Source organism: Anolis sagrei, chromosome 1 (genome assembly GCF_037176765.1).
Source record: "Anolis sagrei isolate rAnoSag1 chromosome 1, rAnoSag1.mat, whole genome shotgun sequence".
NCBI classification, from domain to species: Eukaryota; Metazoa; Chordata; class Lepidosauria; order Squamata; family Dactyloidae; genus Anolis; species Anolis sagrei.
In genome coordinates, this window is record NC_090021.1 from 287,201,463 (window position 1) to 287,227,498 (window position 26,036).

At 39.8% G+C, this 26,036-nt stretch overlaps 1 protein-coding gene across 1 annotated transcript; it reads left to right on the forward strand.

The window, feature by feature from the left end:
• The first annotated feature begins 678 nt into the window (after positions 1–678).
• On the forward strand, positions 679–22,714 carry LOC137095822 (cytosolic phospholipase A2 zeta-like). The gene is made up of 20 exons (XM_067462831.1): positions 679–780; positions 1,038–1,110; positions 2,598–2,734; positions 4,502–4,639; positions 5,562–5,605; positions 5,939–5,981; positions 6,187–6,253; positions 7,209–7,378; positions 10,122–10,235; positions 11,026–11,063; positions 11,344–11,485; positions 11,749–11,885; positions 14,230–14,452; positions 15,120–15,234; positions 16,758–16,895; positions 17,828–17,935; positions 18,960–19,154; positions 19,301–19,467; positions 20,680–20,866; positions 22,383–22,714. The coding sequence occupies exons 1-20, from the start codon at positions 679–681 to the stop codon at positions 22,598–22,600; spliced, it is 2,556 nt and encodes an 851-aa protein (XP_067318932.1). The 3' UTR covers positions 22,601–22,714.
• Positions 22,715–26,036: the final 3,322 nt, after the last annotated feature.

Here is a 26,036-nt window from a genome sequence, read left to right on the forward strand (position 1 = left end):
TACATCATCCAAATTCAGTAGATACTTTTTTTTTTGATTGAGTGGACCACAATCTAATCATGTCATGTAACTGTTAAAGATGCAGCACTTGCAAAGTGACCCCAGTCCAGCTTTTCAAAGCATCCTTCAAAGAGATAAACATTCAAAACTCTGAGTTTGGAAAAACAAATTATGGCTTTTCCCATGACTTTTCCCCAATCCACAGATTCCTTCCACCCTGAATATGTAGAAATTTGTGGACTTTGGAAAATGCTGACAAATGTTTTCACCTTATTACAGAATGGTAGAGCAATTAACATTTCCTAGTTGAAATCATTTCTGCTTAGTGGTGGCTGTTGGCGCCCATCTAGAGAATGGTTAGTAACTCCATTCCAGGCATTAGGTGACTATAAAGGAGCTATCTGGTGCTGTATACATCCTGGAGAGAACATTCAGCACCACAGATAACTCCTATAATGTACTAATTAAAATTTGTTGTCGCTCACTGACATGGGAGTTACCAGACATCTAAGCTATTTTTTCATTAACCATCTATAGAACAGAAGTAAACAGCTCATGGTAGCTAACCTATCAAAACATTTGGTATGGGGAGAAGAATGAAACATATCTATTAATTCTCTATAGCTTCCTTGCTTTGTCCTTAATGCAGGCTCGGTATGTTCCTCAACCTGGATTCCCATGTTGCGTTCTGTGATGCTTGGCCGGCTGTTAACTCGAATGTTGCTGCTTTTGGCTGCTGATGTTATACAGAAAAAGGATTCTGGATTCTTCGGCTGGCATGTAAATACAATTTGTGTGAATACTCCACAGGTTTCAAATAAATGTCCATGGTCTGTTTTAAGGATAAAAAGGGAAAGGAATCTAGTAGCATCTGATTTATTTAAAATAATTGATTTATTTTAGCATGGGTTTTCAGGATTAAAATGCATTCCTGAAGTATTTTAGGCAGACAGTTGTGGGTGTGTTAGTAGAAGAGCTAAATGTTTAATATTGATTTCCTTTAATTTAAAATGAATTCTGCTCTCTCTTTGTTTTAGCGGGAGACTCATCCTTATTATAGCCTTAAAGTAAAAATCCTCAGAGCCAGAAACATCCATGGCTTAGATTTATGTAAGTTTTCAACAAAGATGTGAAAATGAACATGCTTGTTTCTTGCAGTATGCAAGCCAATATTATACAATATTATAATACAGTTATTCCTTTCAGACACATGCAGCACTATGGCTTACATTGTTAGTCTCTCTTAAGAGGATTTACTGAAAGTGTTGATAAAATAATAAATAGTCAAGAAAACCATGTTCATTGTAGCCAGAACTCATAACTGGATGCAGGTCATTGTCTACTTTCTTAACTATTTAACTAACATTCTGGTTAAATAAGGAAGAAAGGAAACATGTTGATTTAAGTGCATTAAAGACTCCATCAGATGTGTTACAGAAAGCAGGGGTGTGTGTGTGTGTCATTTTCTTAGCAAAGTATGTCATCTCTTTCTGTTTTAAAAGACATGGTTTCATTTTACAAATCCCATCAAACACTTTATGTTCTCCGGCCTTTCTCCCGTTCTGTCCTGCTTTCTGAACCATTACACCAGTGAGTGCAGTCCTTGCTCACTCCACATTCTTCCTCTTTTAATTCAGGGAAAATGTGAATTTTCTGCACTGTAAGGCCATATTCCAGAAGCATTTTCTCCTGACATTTCTGGGTGCTTCTGGAACATGACCTTACTGCCTGGAAAATTCACAACAACCCAGTGATTAGGCCATGAAAGTCTTCGACAATACAGTGAGGAAAACTTTGGGATCATAGAAAAACAAACTTATTATAGTGCAAACTTAAAAGCCAAGATTACCATGGACCTCATACCATTTGAGAATGGAACTGGGGGGAATTTTAAACCTCTTTGCCACAATCTGTCCTTCCCATGTCTTCTTGCCCCGTATTACTACATTTCTACTACATTTCAGGAATGAAATACAACAGATGACAACTGAAAATAGTTTTTGTTGTGTGAAGGGCTCCATGTCACTTTGTTCCTGAAATGTCTTATAAGTGTGTGGAAACCGGGGAGGACTTGTGTGTGATGAGGTCCCAAGAAAATAGCGAGCTTTTATTTTTGTAATATTAAGTGAAAAGGAGAGAAGGGTAATAGAGACAGAGTTTGATTGAGTTAAACTAAAGTTGAAATTAAAATAAAATTGAGGTCCAAAACACCAAGAGGACTTGAGTTTGTAAATCACTGCTCCAAAGGAAACTTACCGTATGTGGTTCTTTTCCAGGTTTGGGCCCATTTTCTACATGTAGAGGAAGTTTAAAACTTCTCCCAATCATCTGTTTTCTTGTACCCCCTTACATTACCAGAAAATTTCTATTGGCATCAATAGAGGTTTTTAAAAGTCTTATCCCTCTATTTTTAAAGATACCTCCTCCGTGTTTGCTTTGTAGTAAAAGAGAGCATGATCTTAAAACACACCTTCTTGTTCAGCTTTCCACCACCGATTTCAGTTTCCTTAACTATAGGATACTGTTAAAGGCACTTAATGAACTATGAAGAACATCTTTTCTGGGTCTTTTCTTGATACACATATTCTTCTGGTTAGTGTCTAAAGCAGATTGTTATGTGGCACTGAAACTTCCTACAGCATCTCCATTGGTAAAAAGGACAGAAGTTATCTATAATTCCAGTAATCCAGAATGGAATGAAACTTTTGAATACCGTGTTCACAGTGCTGTGAAGGTGAGTTTGGTCTTTTTATTACAGGAACTATTTAGATCAGCCTAGACATGTATATCCTTTGAACAATATGCCTCCTCAGCTCCTATGTGATAGAATGTACCTGTGTGCAGCAGCTAGCTATTATTAAGGATAATTCATACTAATGGCTATAGTAATTAGACTTTTATTATAGGACCCCATTAGAAATAGGGAAGCTAGGCTAAGCAATAACAAGAAGACAACTAAGAACTTTTACCACATGAAACTGCTATTCCATTCATATGATCACTTATAGTAGCTACATATTGGCAGGAACACCCTTGACATAACGTCTCTCCATTTGTACAAGTGCACTGATTTGTCACTCTGCATTTGTGCATCTGCATAACCTCATGATTCTATTCTCTCACACTTCTGCTTCTATGTAATTTAAATCAACACCCATTGAGTCCAATGACTCCAACATATTATTCAACTCTAGCTTATCCTTCCTCTCTCCCACTCAACCAAAAGCACCCCCTTTACTCCAAATACTTTTGGAGCAGTGGAAGAACAAAAAAGGAGGTGGAGAGAGGAGGTGAAATGATCCCTAACAATATTAGTCTAAGAGAAATTAAAATAAATAGATAATCCAAGAGATTTTAGGTTATGTGTGTGTGTCAGGAGTGACTTGAGAAACTATAAGTCGCTTCTGGTGTGAGAGAATTGGCCATCTGCAAGGACGTTGCCCAGGGGACACTGGATGTTTTGATGTTTTACCATCCTTGTGGGAGGCTTCTCTCATGTCTCCAAATGGGAAGCTGGAGCTGATAGAGGGAGATCATCCACGCTCTCCCAAATTCAAACCTGCGACCTGTTGGTCTTCAGTCCTGCTGGCACAAGGGTTTAACCCACTGCGCCACTGGGGGCTCCTATTTTAGATTATGAAACACTCATTAGCTCTATTATTACTACTATCTCTAAGACATATTTAACTCTTCAGACTTTCAGTGCTGCTGCATTTCCAACTTTAGGAGTGGTGTGAGTAAAGGTTGGCTGATGACATTTTTCATTTTTTTCCCCAAAAAGGGATATAATATAGACATTTCCTCTTATATTGGAGGAGGTTTGCCTGGACTTGGTGGTTCTTCCTGTCTAATCCAGAAAGCAAGTCAAGTCAAATTAAGTTCCAATTCCACAGTTCACTGCAGAAAAAGGATTCTTCGTTTTAAGGCAACTTCTACATAGCTTTTGAACGTAGAGGTCTAATGATGAAAGCTTGGACCATGGCCAAATGAAAAGGTGTCTGAACATATTTGTTTAGACTTGCTTATTTAATTACACGTTGAATCAGAAACAGGCTATAAAATATCTTCCCTCGATGTCTTTACAGTGCATGTACAACAAGCAACTAGATGTGGATGGTGTCAATCCATAGATATGCCATGGGGGCTTCATATACACCCTTATATTAACAAGATCTATTTTTTCAACATATACATATGGGGTTGTCAAGTAATATTTTACAGATAGGACTCTGGCCCTGGTATTTGATCCAATAATTTGCTTAAATTGAAATCCCAATCCTGAAGCTCCAATGAATACATATATTCATCTTAGTTGTTCCGTTTGGCAAGTGTCTTGATGCAAATCTTTGTTTAAATCTGTTGGTCGGCCAAACTGAACAACTGGTTAATATTTATGTTTCAGGGCCAAAAGATCGGCTGACTAAGTTTGGTGCATAGCATATAGCATAATGTACACGTGTGGCAACATTTCCTAAAGTCTTTTTTATTCCTCCTTTTACAGAATATTTTGGAACTAACTTTCTACAACAGAGATCTTGTGCTGAGCAGTTTAAGCAATCATGCCACTTCAATTGCTTTTGATACGGGAAATATTGCCCCAGGAGAGATTTTGAATCATACATTTGTCCTAAATTCTCAGGTGACTCCTTGTTTTTGAGTTTCCTTTGAAAGGTGGTATTAGGTAAATAAATTACATTTCTAGACAGGCAGGTATAATCACATATTAAGTACTGTAGATATTTAGATGCATCTCTGTATTTGTGGTAACATGATATACTAACTAAATGGACTGAAAGTAAATAATTGTTGTATTAAATAGAAGGTAAGCTATGTCTTTCTCTCTTCGATAACAATAAGGATTTCGGCCATATGAGCAATTATTTTGTATAGGGAGCCAGTGTGATGGGCAAAAGCTGGGCTGACAGTGGGAGCTCAGCCCAACCTAGGCTTGAACTACCAACCTTTTGGTTGGCAAGATTTTTTACAACTGGCGGTTTAACCCCCTGTGCCAGTTTCTCTGTCTGTCTGGCCTTACATCGTGCAAATTGCAAGGAAGTCTTTGGTTACATCAGGGAGAAGTTGATGGGGCAGAAATATTCTGAAAACAGTGAAGAGGTTAGGGACTGAACACACTTATTTAGATCAACATAATTCACAGAATGACAATAAGTATTGATTGTAACTCCACCACTCTTTGGAATATTTCAGAATACTGCAGAAAGGGAGGGGAAAATAGCTTGACACAATAGGTGATAAAACATCATTTGGATTGTGAAAAAGAAAGTGGGCATACAGCAACAAATACCACCCCCTTCTGTCACATTTGTGTGATCTTGAAGTCTCACATAAAAAAATGAAGGAGACATTGCATCAGTGCAGAGAAAGAGCTACTTAAGCTGCATTTAACTATGTGAAAATCAATGAATAAGTTAGAAGTTTTGAGCTGAGATGCTAAGATTGATACTGACAGAACAATGCAAATTGGGTCAGATATGACACTTAGATGTTATACTGGAGCAAAGGAATGGTTTCAATATTCTTTTTTGTCTGATTTTTCTAAGGTGGAAAGAGCAGAATTGGATGTCGAATTTTCCTTAGAAGAAAGGTGATGTATTCCCTCCCTGGATGAAGTTGCTAATTTACTTTTAAATCATGCAATTTTTCTAATGTCACTTCCTGCTCTTTTATATATTATTTGAAAAAGGTTGCATAACTTCTTAGATTTGAAGTCTTATTGAAGGCCTGCAATTATTTTAGTTGGTTTTAAAGCCCAGAAAGAGGAGCAATATGTCTTGAGACCTAGCAAATAAATGACCTCAAGGATAAAGAAAGTATCCGAATATCCTGCTTTTCTCTGTTGGGAAATCTGCAATGGGATTCAAGATCCATTAGTCTAGTAGTCAAACAAACTCATCCTATAAATCTTTCATTTCAACAGTCCACATGCACCTTCTGAGGTCGTTACCAATGGCGTCCTTGTGGTGAGTAGCAGGCACATATTTGCCTATCTTGGTGGAGAAGGTTGGGTTGAAGATAGGGGAAGCTGTTCAGCTAACATTCATCTTCAATAGGATAATGAAGAACGGATCCTGTTATCCTGCATTACTTTTTTCACTCTGTTGCTATTGCAAATTTCTTTTCATGGTGACTTTGACTTATGGTGTTGTTTTTTGAAAAATCATGCAGGCACCTTCCTGTCTGAGTATTGAAGGAACAATCAATAAAAGTGAGATGGCTCCGTGGATAATTCAAGGTAGGTTTATTTCCATGCTATAATTGCCATTTGCTAACTAAATTCTTTGGGAAAGATTGTAATATTTCCCCATTTCACAAGCTTGTTGTAAGCATGAATGAGACAAGAGTACTTTGTATACTGATAGATCTGTACAAGTTGTTTCAGTGAATTGTAGACTAAAATATATCTAAAAGGAATGTAGATGTAACCACACGTGATCAACAGTTGGTCAACAGTTCAAGAAAGACAATTTAATAATAGTGCCTTTATTATTGAAAGAAGAGAGAGCATTTTATACTTATCCATTATCCTGATGTGTATGGAAATTTCCCTTGCAAATCCTCATACTGAAACCTAAGACATTCAGTATCATCAGTTGTGTCCAAAGTACATTGCCACATTGTACCACTGCTTATCAAAGAAATGCTCCAAAGTGTTGTGGGTCACTTTGATCTGCAATGATGAGTGTTCCGGTGGGATGATTGCAGACAATGAAAATCAAACCTATTACTATCTGCCATGCATTGATTGTGTTTCCTTGCATGGCAGGGGGTTGGACTTGATGGTCCATGTGATCTATTCCAACTCTATGATTCTACCTGTGTAGCCTAACCTTTCAGTTTACTTTGCACTATTCTGACCTCATTTTCTATTTAGCTATCTATCTATTCACATAATAAAAGTGAAAATATGTATGTGTGTATGTGGCAGAGGTGTCCACTATTGCTTATTTTCTTATTGCCCTAGGACTTGCTATCCAAAAGCTTGGTCCCATAGCCATGTTTTTACTTTGTTTCTGAAGGACAGGAGGGAGGGAGCTGCTCTAATTTCACTAGGGAGGGAGTTCCACAGGCAAGGGGCCACTACCGAAAAGGCCCTGTCTCTTGTCCCCATCATCCACATCTGTGAATGAGCCAGGACTGAGAGCACAATACACAATTATTTCTTAACACATTTTTCTTCCCACATTCAGAGAACTGCCAAATCAAATTATCTGTACCAGGATCCTTTGAAAACCAGTTATCAACATTTTGTGGTGCTGCCTCAGAACAACAGCGGAAGATCCCATTCATTTTCCATGTGAGCAAAGACATTTTCCCCACATTGAACCTGGAATTGCTGCAAACCACAGCGATGCTAGAGGTAAGATGATGCATCCAGATCATCACTTTTAAAGTTGAAACTATTCCTGCTTATGGCTTGTTTGCAATGATCACTTCTTTGTCTTCAAATAGTATCTCCTATATTGAAAAAATATATTTTAGTCCTAAGAAAGTTCACAGTGGGAAAATTGTCACACTGATAATCCAACTTACCTAATGCCATCAGCAAGTATGTCTACTAGTTCCTGCTTGAAATGTGCAAAATTTGGCTAATATACCTTTTAAAGGAAATAATTCCTTTTTGACTGATTTCATATGGAATCGATTATAACCAGAAAATGTAACTTTGATGATTATGTCACTTTTTGATTAAACATAAAACATGAATACATAGAGAGATAAGAGTGGCAAATGGGATGTGATCACAATGCTTTGAGCATGTGAGCATCATTGCAAATGTTTCAAGAGGGTTTGTTAAACCATGTTGATCTATTTGAATGTGGTACACGGTCCCCATGATCAGAGAGGACTACAACTGCAATTCAGCTGAACATGACTGCAAATCTTTCTTCACACTCAATGCATGAAGGTCAGTATAACACTTGCTGGGTGCATGTAAACAGTTTGAGATACATCCCTACCACCCATTTAGCCTTCCTTACAGTCAAGCAAGCAACTGAACTGGGCTTAACTTCTCATTTTAAATGCCCCAACCTTCTCTTATACCCATAAAATCTCACTGTGCTTTTATCTTAAAGCAGAGGTGTCAAACTTGTGGCCCAGATGTTTGGGCCTCCAACTCTCAGGAGCTTTAACTGGTTTGTCAAATGGCCAAAAAAGTCAAACATCTGGTGGGCCACAGTTTTGACACCTCTGCTTATATGAATTCCCCTTTCCTGACTCAATTTCAGGAGGTCAGCGCTCATCTTCCTTTTAGAAATCATAGAACCATGTCCATGTACCATGTAGCATAATTTGTTATCAAGTTTAAGAGCAGGTTAAACTGCTGAGCTGTTGAACTTGCTGGCTGAAAGGTTGGTGGTTTGAATCCAAGGAGCGGGGTGAACTCCCACTGTTAGTCAAAGCTTCTGCCAACCTAGCAATTCAAAAACATGCAAATGTGAATAGATTAATAGATACCACTTCTGCAGGAAGGTAAGAGCAATCCACAAAGTCATGCTGGCCACATGACCTTGGAGATGTCTATGAACAATGTCCGCTCTTCGACTTAGAAATGGAGATGAGCACCACCCCCCAGAGTCTGACATGACTAGATTTGATGTCAGGGGAAACCTTTACCTTTACTTAAGAGTCATGACTGACCTGACATTCTGATCTGATAACGAAATAGGGCAAGAACTGTATAATACAGTTGAAGGAGACCACAAAGGCCATCTGAACTACCCACTGCCACATAGGAATACATAATCCAAGCACTCCTTGGCCATTGAGGAGAAGACTGAAAACATTTTAATTAGTGGGGCAAACCTGTTTCATCAATACTATATGAGCTTTAATAACTTTCCTACAACTCAATCAGCAGCACCAATTCATGTCTTGCTGTAAATCAGGACTTCTTAAACTTGTTCCATGTGTGACCTCTTTCTGCCCAATAATTTTTTATGCAACCCCAAGTATATATGTAAAATAATATGTAAAATAGATATAAAAATAAAACATTTAATTATAATAAATTAGCATTTTTCAAGGCTTGTTAAACAGTCTGCTTTTTCTTTTTATGAAGAAATTTCTGCAGATTCCATTGTAAACACTGCAAGTTGTTGCTAACTTGTAAATTTCCAGAAGAGCCACCGGGTGGCAGACCTTTTGCATGGACATACAGCCCAAAAAACTCACAGCAACACAAAACATTTACTGTTGCCAGATTTTTCGTAATGCCAACATTGAGCTAAGCAGATCTCTTTTGGGGTCAGGACTGTTTAAGAAACAGTGCTCTAAACTCTGTTGCTCAACATATGTAGCTCCTAGCAGGCCAAATCTGACAGATGTTATAATTAAGCTCCCTTGTAATAATCTTTTCAGATCTAAGTTTTTTTGGACAGGCAGACTGATGAACTGGCATCAGAGACAGTAAACAAATAAGTGAAACACGGGTAAAATTTCACAAATAATCTATATTAAATACATGTTTTGAACAGTTTTGTAGGCCCAAAGGCACAACAGATGTGGATATCCTTTGAGCATTATTGTCTTCACTGGTTGTTTTCATGCTGCAAGTCGTCTCTGGTTGCTTCTGGATCGAGATAATCTGTCGTCTACGAAGATGTTGCCCAGGGGATGCCCGGATGTCTTGCAATCCTGCGAGGAGGCTTCTCTCATGTCCCCCATGAGAGAAGACTCTCATGTACCAGTCTTCACTGGTAGAAGATTCACTCAGAGAAGTGCACATGGTAGTTAACCACTTTGGAGGAGCAGGAGTAGCAGATTTGTTATGGTAGCTAGTAGGGAAAAAAAGGTACTATGGCTGTACTATGTGAGGCATCTTGGCTTTGAGAAGCTCAGATGAAGGCACTTGTGACCTGGAACTAAAACTATCTCTCACCACCTTCCATTTTTTCCCCAGAACTTCTGAATTATTTCCTTGATATTTCCATAGCAATAGACATCTTGCCCAGCAGTTCTCTAAAATAGTGGATGACATATATGTTAACAAGGAACAGGCACTAATCTCAATGCTTTGATATCTGCTCAGATATGCTGGGTGCTGATTCCAGACCGGATCTAGAAATATATCTTTTAAAATGAACCATTTTTGCCCCCAGGAAGGATGGAGTGAAGATTTACATATGAAGACTACAGTCATAGGGAATGGAGCTATTCCAATTTCTGAGCTCCCCCTTGGGAAAAAAGTGGAATTGACTGTTCCTTTAGGACAGGTACATTTTTGGTATTATTTTCAGAAAATGTATGCAAATGATAAATGTATTGAGCCTATGTTGGGATTACACTGATTTCTTAGAGACACACACCAAGGATTGAAAAACATAGCCCACCTTACATATTATCTCAAACCTGTTTTCAATGATATATTTTATATATAATAATTGCAATTATGCTGGGGAAAGTGGAAGGCAAAAGGAAGAGGGGCCGACCAAGGGTAAGATGAATGGATGGCATCCTTGAAGGGACTGGACTGACCTTGAAGGAGCTGGGGGTGGTGACGGCCAACAGGGAGCTCTGGCGTGGGCTGGTCCATGAGGTCACGAAGTCGAAGACGACTAAACAAATGAACAACAACAAATGTTCTGAATTAGTGGAACATCTCTGCAAGCAACTTGGCAGAATGATTAAGATTTTTATTTAACATAAGCAAATTTAACATAAGCAAATTGTGATGAAGTTACATATGAAGGAGTGGGAATATCTGGGTTGTTGTAGGTTTTTCGGGCTGAATGGCCATGTTCTAGAAGCATTCTCTCCTGACATTTCGCCTGCATCTGTGGGAGGCATCCTCAGGGGTTGTGAGGTCTGCAGATGCAGGCAAAACATTAGGAGAGTATGCTTCTAGAACATGACCATACAGCCCAAAAAACCTACAACAACTCAGTGATTCCAGTCATGAAAGCCTTCGACAATACAGTGGGAATATCTTTTTGTACAGTTTCATTTACAAAGGAATTAAAGTATTACTTGTCAACTAATTCAGCAGCATTGCATGTTTTCCAGGGGCAAGTTGTGGATTTGACTGTGAAAGCTGAAGAAAGGTGTGTAAACCTAAATGTGGATATTTGTCAAAATCTTATTCTTTGCTCTTATGGCCTTTAGAGACTTTAGATAGGACCCAATCCCACTACACAATTATAACACTATGAGAGCACCTTAGAAAAGACCCAATTTTCCCAATGAGAAGAACGTTTATCTATGTGAAGTTTATTTTTACAGTGGCTGAAGTAAATAAAATGAGTGAGGAAATATACAAATACAAATAATTAGATAAAACTCAGAATGGGATGAAAAAGCAGGATCTTTCTGCCTTGTTTCTAGAAACAGTCCACTTGATATGGAGGTACGCCTTAGTTCTGGCCTCTCTAGAGGAGAGCGAAATTTTTTGGAAAGGAGAAAAGAAATAATTGCCAATACTCTCAAGAAAGTACTTGATTTGCAAGTGGCCCCCAAGAAAGATCAGGTACTGTTTTTTCCCTTTTATGAACACTTTTTCTAAGGTCTTCATAGTTAGATTAGTGAATATAATTTCTAAGAACTGATCTATACCTTTTTTTTTGGAAAAAAAACTAGGAAACAGAACATTCCATTAAAATGTGTGATCACTTGAGGATATCTTACAGTGATTTGGATCTTAAACTGAAAAATGTATATTACTTATATCATAACATTAGCCTGCGAACAAAAAGAGAACTGGTTTAGGTTACCATTTCTATATTCCTCTAGGTACCTGTAGTGGCTGTTGTAGCATCCGGAGGAGGGATGAGAGCAATGACAGGATGTTATGGCAACTTGCTTGGCCTGCAGCAGCTGGGCTTCTTAGATGTCTTGACATACCTTTGTGGCATCTCAGGGTCTACTTGGTAAGTATGCAGAAATTCCTATACCATCTATGTAAATTCCTGTTCTATCATTGTAAACCTTATATTTGAAAGATTCTGTAGTATATTCCATGGCCGTGCAAGGATTCAAACTCTGGTCCCAGAGTCATAGGCCAACACACAAACCACTACACCTTGCTGAAGTTGATATCTGTCAAATATGTGTTCGTGCATAGCTCTCTTAACTATTGGATAATAGATATTCTTGGGCAGGATATAAGTATGAGCTTCACTTCTGGGTTGTTTTCTTCATTTTTGTAGGCTATGGGGTCTTAGATATAGCACATATTTAATTTATTTTATATTTAATTTAATTTATATTTTATTTATTTCTTGATTGCTCGTTGAAAGAAATTCTGAAGAAAAATATCACTATGCTAATTCAACTTGTTTTTTAAAAGCAGAATGTAAAAGACTGGTCAAAGCAGTCAAAATGGGGGGGGGGGGGGATGCAGTAGTCCCTTGGTATCCACTAGTTTGCTTCCAGGAACTGCCATGGATACCAAAAACGGTGGATGTTCGAGTCCCAATATGTACAATGGTGCTCCTTATGTAAATGGTGAAAGATTTAAACAAGTTTGGAAGAGAGTTTGAGGCTCTGGGAAATGGTGGGAGGCTATATAGCAGAATGTGGTAATGTATTAGCACATGGCAAAATCAACATTTGCTTTTTGGAATTTTCACCCTGAATATTTTTGAACCATAGTTAGTTGGATCCATGGATACAGAACCCATGTATACAAGTGGCCAGCTGTAGTTAAATAAATTATTAATTTTGGATGTTACTGCCATGGGGAAGAATCTGTGTGACATTTCTACTTGAGGTCCTCCAAAAACTTGGCCAGTTTTCTCAAACTACTAGAATACTAGTTTCTTCTCTTTTTTTTTTTTTTTTACTACTTCAGCCAGTAAAGGGTTAGGAACTCTATAGGTTGGTGGACTGCAATTCCAAGCTCTAGCTATTGATGACACAGCCAATGGCAAGGAATGCTAAAAGCAGCAGATTAATATAATAATCAAGCATAATAGACAAGCGACAGGATAAGAACAGACACATTATTTATCATTCCGCAGACACAAGCCCATGCAAGCCTTCCAGGTGTTTTGGACTTCAACTCTCATAAATTCAAGCCAGCTTACCAGCTGTTAGGGATTGTGGGAGTTGAAGTCCAAAGTACCCATAGGGCCGAAGTTTGCCCATGCCTGCATATAGACCAGCTGTAGCTACCAAGTCCAAAAGAATTTTGTGAGGAGTTTTGTGAGGAATCCAAGTTTGCACCACTGTTTACTTTCATTGTCATGCTACACTTGGCTTTACTGATACCTAGCTATAAGTCAAGTAGCTTTCAATGATACAGAATTTTACTAGAATGTGAATTCTGACAGCTCACACTGGAACAGGTAGAATTACATTGCTCAGTACTGTTGGCTACACTTGATCTGATTCTGTGTCACCAAAAGAATTCCCATATCTGATACTGTATATGTTGTTGTTGTTTATTCGTTCAGTCACTTCCAACCCTTTGTGACCTCATGGACCAGCCCATGCCAGAGTTCCCTGTTGGCCGTCACCACTCCCAGCTCCTTCAGAATCAAGCCAGTCACTTCAAGGATACCATCCATCCATCTTGCCCTTGGTTGGCCCCTCTTTCTTTTTCCTTCCATTTTACTCAGCATCATTGTCTCCTCTAAACTTTCCTGTCTTCTCATGATGTAGCCAAAGTGCTTCATCTTTGCATCTTTGCCTCTAATATCCTTCCCTCCAATGAGCAGGCAGGCTTTATTTCTTGGAGGATGGACTGGTTTGATCTTTTCGCAGTCCAAGGCACTCTCAGAATTTTCCTCCAGCACCACAGTTCAAAAGCATCTATCTTCCTTTGCTCATCCTTAGATGTCTGCTATTGGACTGATAGAAGGGGTTCAAAGGAAGCATGGATAATGTAGTATAGCTGCATTATAGTATGGCTAGTATAGCTGGAATGAAAACAATATATTCCAATGGGGGCATTTCACTTAAATTGTTTTTGTCAATGAAATTTTGTGCCAGGATAAAGGTCCAAAGAAATTCAGTATTTAAGCTATTTCCCTGACAACCACCTTCCCAGCAATGCTACCAGTTTTCAGATCTTCTGCAATATTTTGCAGACATAAAGGATAAACCATCATAGCATTCTTGGCATGGCTCACTAATGAAAGAACTTATACTTATTCCAAAAGCATCACAGTTGGTGTAAATTAAGCATAGGATTGTTCCTCCCATAATCTAGGATGCTCTGTGTTTTGCTTAAAGTTCTTTTATTTACTGAAGTATCTGTCATTTTGGTAGGTGTATATCCACACTCTACAAAGATTCTCACTGGTCAAGAAATAATCTCCAGGATGCAATTAGCAATGCCCAGAATATTGCGACAAGGGCAAAAGTTGGAGCATTTTCTGCAGAACAACTGGCATATTACTTTCAGGAATTAATTGCCAAAGAGAAAGAAGGAAAGAAAGCCACGCTCGTTGACTTATGGGGACTCATCATAGAATATATCCTAAACAATAAGGTAAAGAAGAGGGCCCTAAATATGAGGTGGGAAATATATATGAAAAAATGGGCCTGAGAAAGACAGCAGGGGTGGTGGTCAGGAGAGATGACTGAAACATTTGTCAGAAGGTATTTGTAACAGGTTAAGATTTGATTTTATGGTGAAGTGTTTATGGGAGTTATGGTCCCATAAAACATAAGGTCATGTTCAAAATGTAAAAGTTACCACAAAAAGAAAAAATGTCATTTTTTTTCAATAAGCCATTGCAGTCAAGTAGACAAAGCTTTTCTTTTAACCTGGAATCTATGGATTTTCCTTAGCCATGGTTGGGTGTGGACCAGTGGTTCTCAACCTGTGGGTCCCCAGGTATTTTGGCCTACAACTTCCAGAAATCCCAGCCAGTTTACCAGCTGTTAGGATTTCTGGGAGTTGAAGGCCAAAACATCTGGGGACCCATAGGTTGAGAACCACTGGTGTAGACAATCCATTCTCAAAAAGAATGACAATCTCCAAGAGATATCTGAAAAGATTAAGGGGATTATAGTTTTCATATTTAAAAAAGCAAGATCAAATATTATTATATTATATATTAATATAAAGTGGTTTTAAGAAGCCAATTAGGATCTTCTTTTGGACAATTTAAGTAAACCCCAGATGACCATGATTATTTCCTTGCCATATCCAGAAGGATCCAACCAAACTGTCTGATCAACAAGAAGCTGTCAAGTGGGGACAAAACCCCTTCCCTATTTATGCAGCTCAGAATGTGAGGACTACTGTGAAATCCCGTGAATTTACAGGTATGGAGCTCAGGCTGAGGCTTAGTGGAAGTCACCCAGAAGTATTCTTAAGTTGAAACACAGATATTTGCTAGTGAGGTGGCTAATGGTGTCTGCTTACAAGGAACCTAAGTTTCCTTTGATACAACAGCTGCATTGCCTTACCATTCAAGTACATGCTGGTTATGAGCTATGAGGTCCTATATGACTTGGGTGAGGAGCTGCGGTGGCACAATGGGTAAAACCATTGTGTTTGCTAAGCTGCTGACCTGAAGGTTGTCGATTCAAATCCACGAGATGGGGTGAGCTTCAGTCTGTCAGCTCCAGCTTTCCATGTGAGGACATGAGAGTCCCCTGAAAAACATATCTGCAGATGGCCAATTATCTCACACCAGAAGCAACTTGCAGTTTCTCAAGTGACTTCTGATACAATAAAAAATATGGCATGTGTCCAGCTCTCTGAATGACAGTATGTATGATACTGCCTGAACTCTAAAATCTTTGGAGGAAGCACTTCTTTCAATTTATTATTTATTATTTATTATTTATTAGCTGCATTTGTTGACCGCCGTTCTCAGCCCTTTAGGGCGACTCACGGCGGTGTACAACATATAAAAGGCAATTTACAAAAGGCAATAACAAAAAACAACATATCCATAATACAACAGTTATATAGTTACACTAAAAAATCCGCTCCGTCTCAAGTAGAATCGTAACCAGTCTCATAATCCATATTCCGTTCCAGTCGTCTTTACCAAATTATTGTAGCACTTAGTTAAATGCCTTCTCAAATAGCCATGTTTTTAGGCTTTTACGGAAAGACATAAGGGAGGGCGCCTGTCTGATGTCAACAGGGAGAGTGTTCCACAACCGGGGGGCCACCACCGAGAAGGCCCTCTCTCTCGTCCCCGCCAGACGTGCCTGTGAGGCAGGTGGGATCGAGAGAAGGGTCTCCCCAGACGATCTCAAGGCCCTCGTGGGCTCATAGGCCAAGATGCGGTCCGAAAGGTATTTTGGGCCGGAACCGTTTAGGGCTTTGTAGGCCAACACCAGCACCTTATTCAGCTTCTCAGTTGAATTAGGTAGAAACAAAGGAGGGGATCATCTTTGTGGTTGTTCCTATACTCTGGGAAGACGCTGGATCCTTTCCAGCTGTCTTTTGAAGACTTTTCTATTCCTGCATGCATTTTGGAACTAATTGTTTGATATAATGAGTTATATGTTTTTGTGATGCGATGGGTTTAATATATGTTTTTATTCAATGCTTTTAATCCATGTCTTCTTACCTTTTATATGTTTTCAGATACATATGGTTTGACTTCTTACTTTTTATTCTGTAAATTGCATTGAGTTCCAGTTTTGGCTAAACTCAATATAAATAAAACTTTCGTTTGTTCATTTGTTTGATTGGTAAGGCATGAAAGGAAGCTAACCCCCACACATTCTGTTAAAAGATAATCTTGAGATACAGTTCAGTTCTTCATTGTGAGGAAAAGGTTCACACTTTTAAATGGAAAACAATGTTTTTTTTAAATTTTTCATAGAATGGTGTGAGTTTACGCCTTATGAATTTGGATTCTATAAATATGGAGCTTTTATCAGCACAGAAGACTACAATAGTAAATTTTTCATGGGTTTTCTGCTTGAGAAACATCAGGAACCCAGGATCTGTTTCCTCCAAGGTAGGAGTTAATGCATAAGGAGGAGCCTGAAAACGTGGTTGTTTCAGTGTGTCTTCCGAGAATAAGGAAATTTCCAGCAATATGTCCCTAAACGCACTTTATTAGTGATCTAAGATTGTCTGCACATTTCATCCCTCTCCAAAACTTCTATCCCAATTATATGTCACCTTGTCTTGCCCAGCATTATTTTTTAATTTTTTTTTTATTATTACATTTGGCCCAGCCATAGGTTTTTAAACATGTCATGTTATTGTTAATGTTTATTCCTTATTTTTTGCTTATGAGTTTATTTATTGTTTTGTATTATTGTTGCTATTGTCTATTGTTGAATTGTGGGCTCGGCCTCATGTAAGCCGCACCGAGTCCCTTGGGGAGATGGTAGCGGGGTACAAATAAAGTATTATTATTATTATTATTAGTAGTAGTAGTAGTAGAATAACTTCATGTTGGACTCATAGCTTTTACCGATCTACTTTAAAAATAGCCCACATGTCACAGAGGAACTTGAATTAAAATATTATGTTGGTCCTCAACAAGATGCTACCCAGAGACAGTCTTATGTTTAAGTTATTCCTGTTAATCTTGCAATACCCAAACCCGCATTTATATGAATATACGGCAAGTGCCACAAATGGAAACACCCTTTCCGTTAAAGTCTAGTATAGCTGTTATGTCCTGATAATATTAGTTTGTGACTTTAATACATTTCTGTTTCATTAAATGCTGCTTAAAGATTGTTGCAAAATGTGGAAGGGAGCCAATTAAAGTATGCTGTCCCTGTGGGTGTATGCATGCATGTATGTATGGCAGGGGCTAGAAATGTCTTCTATGGTCACACTGCATGCAATCCAGTATTTATCTCTGTCTGCTGAAAGAGAAATGTCAGGCAATAGTCAGTGAACTACATGATTAATATTTTACTTTTGGTACAGGAATTTGGGCAAGTGCATTTGCTGCCAACATAGAGGACATCTGGGAGGATACAATGGCTTCAGATGCGGTTTTCATAGAATCTGTGAAAGGTGCCATCAAAATTGTAGGTAAAGATATGACTATATTCCACTTTTCCAAAATGATGATTATCCTACGCAAGTTTCCTCAGGTGTTAAAGGGGAGCATGGGTGCCCTCAGGAAAATGTGCCTTGGTTTGCATCACTGAAAGGAAAAATCAAAGAAATATTTTAAATCCACAAATAAGGAGATCTATTTCCCTGAAGTAAAAACAATTTCTCATTGGGATGTATAACAGAAGACAGGCTTTAAAGCATGTCAGTTACTGAATTGGCCTAAGGCTAGTGTGTCTCCACCCGAGTAGCAAATTCTTCTAGTCTTATATCTGATTTTCCTAATTCAATCCGTGATTCAAGCTTTTGTTTTGTCATGTTCACTAATTTTCCAACTAAATATTCGTTGAATGAATCTTGATGATGATCATTTAGAAAACCATGTAATTCTAAATGGGACCTAAATTTCAGTGGGACCTAAATTAATGCAGTTTGACACCACTTACCTGCTATGACTCAGTGATATAGAATTCTGGGACCTATCGTTTGTTAAGGCACCAAAACGCTTTGGCAAAGAAGGGTAAAGACCTTGTAAAACTACAACTCCCATGATTCCATATCATTGAGCCATGTCAGTTAAAGAGGTGTCAAACTGCATTAATTCTACATCCACAGCTTTCTTTAGTACTGTTCCATTATCCAGGCAGAGGCCACCAGGGGGCGTTACAGAGAGATGTATTGTCCAATTTATGGGGGTGGAGAGTGGGTTGAAGGAGGAAAAACATTTCCCCCTGTTTTCCTGTTATCCCCCCCCCCCCCATGTCTCTGCCTTGGTTATGATATAGGAAGAGGGGGAGGGGGAATGACCTCCCAAAATGGGGGAAATGGTTTTCTTTTTTCAACTCCCTCCCCATAAATTGGACAATCCTTCTCTCTCTCTTGCCCCCTGGTGACCTCCACCCAGGTAATTGAACAATACACTTTCTTTTAACTGTTAACCCCAAATTCCAGCTCTTCTAGGAGAAAATCATGATGTCTTTCTTTGTTTTACATTTTTCAGATGAACTCTGGGGTTCTCAGTCCATGGACTCTTCCCAGAGACAAACCCAGCTGATCATGCCAGGAGGAGCCTTTACACAGTTATTTTACAGTTTACTTAAGTCACGACTTACTACTGGGGAAAACTTTAATTTTCTGCAAGGGCTGTATCTTCACAGGGATTATACCAATGATAAGGAATTTGTAGCTTGGAAAGGTATAATAATAATATCTGATATAATAATAATATTTTTATTTCTTGTTTTGCTGTCTCTTTGGGTCATTTATTTATTTAAGGGGATTCATAAATCACTTTTTTTAGGACAAACCTGTTTCAATGGGCATTGTTTTGGGGTGTTTCAGAGACTCACCTGGATGCAGTGCCCAATCAGCTGACCCCTGGAGAAAACAGTCTGCACTTGGTTGACGGGGCATTTGCTATCAATTCTCCATTTCCATTGGTACTCCAGCCTGAGAGAGATGTGGATATCATCTTATCATTTGATTATTCCTGGAATTCTCCCTTTGAGGTGAGAGATATAAGGACCCACAGTCCACTAAAACACAGACAGACTAACCAACTACATTACCAACACTTGGCTATTGCCTGGATTTCATGGACAAAGTTCAACAGAATCCAATATTGTTCAGGAGCCTGAAATGACGGTCACCGCCTGCCCCCCCCCCCCAGCCAATTATTAATATCCAAATGATTAATATTACCTAGTTAAGTACTCATTTAAGTGGCAAGGCAGGAAGTCTCAACTCATGTGTTATGAAGAATAGAAGGATACACTTTCAATTTTGTATGCCAGTAGGATCAAGTAGGATGTCTTATTCTGGAGTCAGAAGAATTCTATAACACTATGTAACAGAATTTTTGTTCCTGGATTATAATTGTCATTTACTAATTGGTTCTATCATAAAAAACATGGATTTTTTTTATTAAACTGCAAAAGCTTTGTTTTTGCAGGACATCCTGCAGTACATTTTGCTATAGGTTTTTAATGAATATCTCATAGTCTCAACCAATTCAACATAGTTTATGGTAGCCATAAAAATGAAGTTTCTGGAGTATAACAACGAGTATAACAACTACTTTCAAAGTAAGTACCACACAATTACACACAAAATAACACTTTCAAACCAGGAACAGAGCATTTTACAAATTTTGTTACATAGTGTAATTTATACAGCAAGTAGAAGAAACAAATATAAGTTTAATCCTGACAAAACAGAGGCCCTCCTGGTTAGTCGTGGGGCCAACTGGGGTATTGGGTGGCAGCCTGTGCTCGACGGGGTTACACACTCCCTGGGAGGGCCTTTGCACAATTAAAGCTTGTGCACCAACTGTGCCTGTATTTCGTGAAGTCTGACTTGGCCATGGTTGTCCATGCCCTAGTGGTCAACCCTCCAGTTTAAGCAGAGCCACTGGCTTCCACTAAGTTTCTGGTCCCAATTCAAGGTGCAGGTTACAAAGCCCTAAATGCTTTGCGACCCATCTATCTTTGTGATTGCATTACCCTCCAAACCAGCATGTACCCTAAGATCATCTGGAGAGACTCTTCTCTCACTTCTGCCACTGTCTCAAGTATGACTGGCGGGGACGAGGGACAGAGCCTTCTCAGTGGTGGCCCCTTGGCTCTGGAATGCCCGCCCTAAGGAGATCAGTCAAGTACCCACTTTGTCCACCTTTCATAAGGATTTAAAAACCTGGATGACATTTATTCCTCCTTCTCCAGGTCTTGCATCAGGCTCAGATGTACTGTGAAGAAAGAGGAATTCCTTTTCCACACATCACTGTGACAGATAACGATAGAAACAACCCAAAAGAATGTTATGTGTTTTTGGATGCCGACAATCCAAAGGCTCCCATAGTGGTTCATTTCCCACTGGTGAACAACACATTTAAAAAATACAAAGCACCAGGTAAGTAACATGTAGAAGAGGCTCAGTTATACAGTGTGGGCTAGCATGTAAGAGGACAATCACTTCCTATTTTACCAAAATCAGGAGTTCCCATGTTTTGAACTTCTAAATCTCACAGACCCCAATATGAGGAAATTTCTGGAGAAATCACTAGACAATTAATCAGTTTTAATAATTTCCTTTTATTGGATTGCTGTGAGTTTTCTGGACTGTATGGTCATGTTCCAGAAGCATTCTCTCCTGATGTTTCACCCACATCTATTGTTGGCATCCTCAGAGGTTGTGGGGTCTGTTGGAAACTGGGCAGGTGGTGTTTATATATCTGTGGAATGTCCAGGGTGGGAGAAAAAACCTCTGAGGATTCCTGCCATAGATGTGGGTGAGAATGCTTCTGGAACATGGCCATACAGCCCAGAAAACTCACAGCAACCCAGTGATTCTGGGCATGAAAGCCTTTGACAACACATTTCCTTTTATGTTATTAATTGAGGGGAAAAGTAAAAATGCAACCCTGCAAATCAGTTGTTGGGGATGGTGCTACACACCTGAAGTGTAAACAAAGAAGAAACAAAAATCTTCAACTCAATTCACTGGATCAACTGAAATAACCAAACTGTCTAAGAAACTCCACCAGTGAGTTACTTTGGTCTCAGCCATATAATTTGTTCTGTTCACACGTCACAGGGTATCAGCATATAGAATGATATCCATATCAGCAATTTCCCGTTAAATACAAATGCTATTTCTGTACACACTATGTTTTATTTATCTACAGTATTTTCCGGTGTATATGACAACTTTTAAACCCTGGAAAATCTTATGAAAAGTCAGGGTTGTCTTTTACACCAGGTATAAAATAATATAGAAGAATAAAAGAAAAGAATAAAACCCAAGTCCCTTAGCACTGAGGAGGAGGAGAAGGAGGAGAGGAGGGAGGAGGGAGGAAGGAGAAGGAGGGCAGAGGGAGGGAGGTCGCAGAGAGGGAGGTCGCAGGGAGGAGGAGGGTCAGGCCGCATTGCCACGGAGACTGGCTGGGGGTCTATTTTCAAGGTCCTCTTCCACCCCTGCCACTCTCCCTGCTCTATTTTGAAGCAACTCCTCCAACATCACCATTTCCGGGCAGCCAAGAGAGAGGAAGGAAGCAAAGCCACCTGTTTGACAGGCAGAAGCCTCCAAAGGCCACTAGGCTCCCTTAGGCCCAAGGAAGCGCCTCCGTACTTCGACTCCCAGCAGCCCTGGGCGGTGGCGTGCCTTGGATGTGCCTGCTGAGGCATTCTGGGAGTTGTAGAGTCTTGCGTTGGAAGAGGGGTAGTCTTATACGACAAGTATATCCCAAACTCTATAATTTAACTTGAAAAGTTGGGGGTCGTCTTATATGCAAAGTTGTCTTAAATGCCGGAAAATACGGTATCTATATCTATCCATTGAGAGAAGAGAATGCACACAGTCTAATAAAAGCACCAGTTCAGCAGAGACAACCCTTCACATGTTCTCTTTTCCTTATTTCTTTTTTTAGGAGTAAAACGTGAACCGGAAGAGATGCCATTTGCAGATTTTCACCTATTTACAGCAGATTCTCCTTATGGTTCCACAAGCCTCACCTATCAGCCAATGCAATTTGACAGATTGCTGCAACTGAGCTGTTACAATGTGATGAATAACAAGGATGCTATTTTAAAAGCTCTTCACCTGGCCATGAACAGAAGGAAGTTGAAGAAAGAGAACCAAAAATGAGATGCAGCCTTGTTTAAGCAGGAACAGGTCTTTGGGGAACAGAATACTGGAATGTTGTAGTAAATGAAAAAGCACATGCAACTGATTCATAAGACACTTTAAAGCTTCAACAGTTATCATATATGTACCAGCAAGATTGCTCAAATGAAGCTTTCAATTAAAATGTTTTCATATGGATATGTGATTTTCCTGTGTTCCTTTTGTATACTGCTTTTCCCACTAGTAGGTTTTCACCGTTACATGAATCAGTAAGATTTAAGAAGGTCGACCCAAATGCAACATTTAGCAAAAGAAAGGCAATCGTAAGGTCAGGTCAAAGAACACTTATATTGATGGCTATCAGATGGTATAAGAGGAAATTTTTAAGTACTGTATTTTCTGGCATATAAGACGACTGGGCATATAAGACGACCCCCAACTTTTCCAGTTAAAATAGAGACCTTGGGATATACTCCCCATATAAGACTACCCCTCTTCCAAGGCACAAATAAAATTTTTAAAAGCATCAGATTTGATTTCAATATGGTAATTTTCCTATTACTGTACCTCCTTCTCTGCCCCTAAGATCTTGCACATGTGCACCTGCACCGCTTCACTGCAGTCTTCAGGAGTGAGATCTGAGAGGCAGAGGAGAAGGTACGGTAATAGGATACAAGGGCGGGCCAGAGGTGTGTTTTTTGGGCCCAGAGCCACTCTATCTCTTTTTTCCATACCCCGGGCCCCCCAGACGCCTGCAGCTTGCTCTGCCCTTCACTTACACCTTCACCTCACCATCAGGACTGCATTAAGTCCACAAATCCTGATGAATGGATTTTCTTCTACCGTACTTGTACAGCGTTGCCCTTAATGCTTTCATACAGTCGCTACATATGGCAGGGATGCGGCCACTGCCATTTTTGAGCTCCCCCCACTATATGCGACAATCACAGATTCTCCAATCAGGATTGGAAGTTTCAGCACCTGCTCTATAAGACAACTCCTGGCATATAAAACTACTCCCAGTGTATAAGACGACCCCTGACTTTTGAGAAGATTTTCTTGGGTTAAAAAGTAGTCTTATATGTCAGAAAATATGGTAACATGTCAAATGTTTAACATACTGTAATATGAATATCTCTCTCAATTTTTTTCATGTCAGGAATAACTTTTGAAAGTGCAAGCCACTTCTGGTGTGAGAGAATTGGCTGTCTGCAAGGATGTTGCCCAGGGGATGCCCGGATGTTTTAGCATCCTGTGGGAGGCTTCTCTCATGTCCCTGCATGAGAAGCTGGAGCTGACAGACAGGAGCTCTCACCACTCCCCGGATTTGAACTACTAGCCTTTCAATCAGCCATTCTGCCAGCACAAGGGTTTTAACCCATGACACCACCGGGGGCTTATTTCTGTATATTATCTGGATGGGGGCGAACAAATTGAAATTGAATCCAGACAAGACAGAGGTACTCCTGGTCAGTCGCAAGGCCGAACAGGGTATAGGGTTACAGCCTGTGTTGGATGGGGTCGCACTCCCCCTGAAGACGCAGGTTCGCAGTTTGGGTGTGACCCTGGACTCATCGCTGAGCCTGGAACCCCAGGTTTTGGCGGTGACCAGGGGAGCATTCGCACAGTTAAAACTCGTGCGCCAACTGCGCCCGTACCTTGGGAAGTCTGACTTGGCCACGGTAGTCCACGCTCTGGTTACATCCCGTTTAGACTACTGCAACGCTCTCTACGTGGGGTTGCCTTTGAAGACGGCTCGGAAGCTCCAATTAGTCCAACGGTCGGCAGCCATGATACTAACTGGAGCGGAGCGCAGGGAGCACACAACTCCTCTGCTGCACCAGCTCCATTGGCTGCCGATTTGCTACCGGGCTCAATTCAAAGTGCTGGCGTTGGCCTTTAAAGCCCTAAACGGTTCTGGCCCAACCTACCTATCCGAACGTATCTCGGCCTATCAGCCCACCAGGACCCTAAGATCTTCTGGGGAGGCCTTGCTCTCTATCCCGCCTGCTTCACAGGTGCGGCTGGCGGGGACGAGAGACAGGGCCTTTTCTGTGGTGGCCCCTTGGCTCTGGAACGCCCTTCCCATGGAGGTAAGATCAGCCTCCTCGCTGATGGTATTCCGAAGAAGACTAAAAACTTGGATGTTCAAGCAGGCATTTGGTTAATTCGGTGCAATGAATGTGTTGATTACGGATTGGTAATATGGATGATGAAATTGGACCAGGATTTTAGTTAGGAGATGTATTGGATTGTGATTTACGTGTAATATTGTGTATTATGTTTTTATGGTTTTAATTGTATACTGTGCACTGTATATTTTGTTGTAAACCACTTTGAGTCGCCAGTTAGGCTGAGAAACGGCGGTATACAAGGACAGTAAATAAATAAATAAATAAATATTAATATCTTGGTATTCATGCACACAAACAAATGGAAAGATATTCTTGTGTGTGCATATCATATAATGACCAAAGGAAGTATTTCAACACCATAACATAAAGACATGAAACTTGGCATTCAAACTAACAGGAGCCTAGAATTTGGCAGTTCTATGGTTTTTAAGTGTATTAATTTTAACATGTCAATGTTTTGAAAGCCTGCAATACCATTTCTAGGCACTCGGTGCCAGAGATCCCTAAGCACTGGGTCTGCAATCAGTGCAGTATGAAGCTAGATGAGAGCAATCTTGAAGGACAGAGTTACAAACAGCAGTCTTCTCATGGCTATAGGCTTGTAAGAATTACTTCCTTGTGTTGTGTGCACACATGCATAATGGCTAGGGACAGGCTTCCGAGCCTTGGTACTGTCACTTCGCTGAAACACATGGTTGCCTGGTGAAATAAGGGATAAGGCTTCCAGCAGGTGACAAGCTATAAAAAAAAAAATAGAGCCTTGCCCTTTATTTTCACTTGGGGATGCTGCTCAAACATGTTGACCACACTTTGTCCCTGACAGCTGGATAGCCTTGCTTTTAATGTATCACACTAAGGCAGTGGTTCTCAACCTGTGGGTCCCCAGGTGCTTTGGCCTATAACTCCCAGAAATCCCAACAAGTTTACCAGCTGTTAGAATTTCTGGGAATTGAAGGCCAAAACATTTGGAGACCCACAGGCTGAGAACCACTGCACTAAGGGCTATTCCAAGTTGTGAACTCATCCTAATTTGTGTACGTGGTGGTAGGGAGTTGCTGAAGATGGAATGTTTTCTTTGGTTAATGTTCTTGAATTAACATAATGGGATTTAAGTCAAAATGAGGGCAGTTCCACTACTACTAGCAGTAACTTCCTGCACTCCTATTCTACATTGACCAGGGGGTCTCTGATTCCCTTGAGTTGTAGAGAAGGATCTGGAAGGAGTGATACAACAGTTTTTTTATATCAAGGTAACAATACGCTTGGTGCAAAGGCTATTAATGCTACAGTTAACTGAAATAGGAGCACCAATAAGAGGGTTA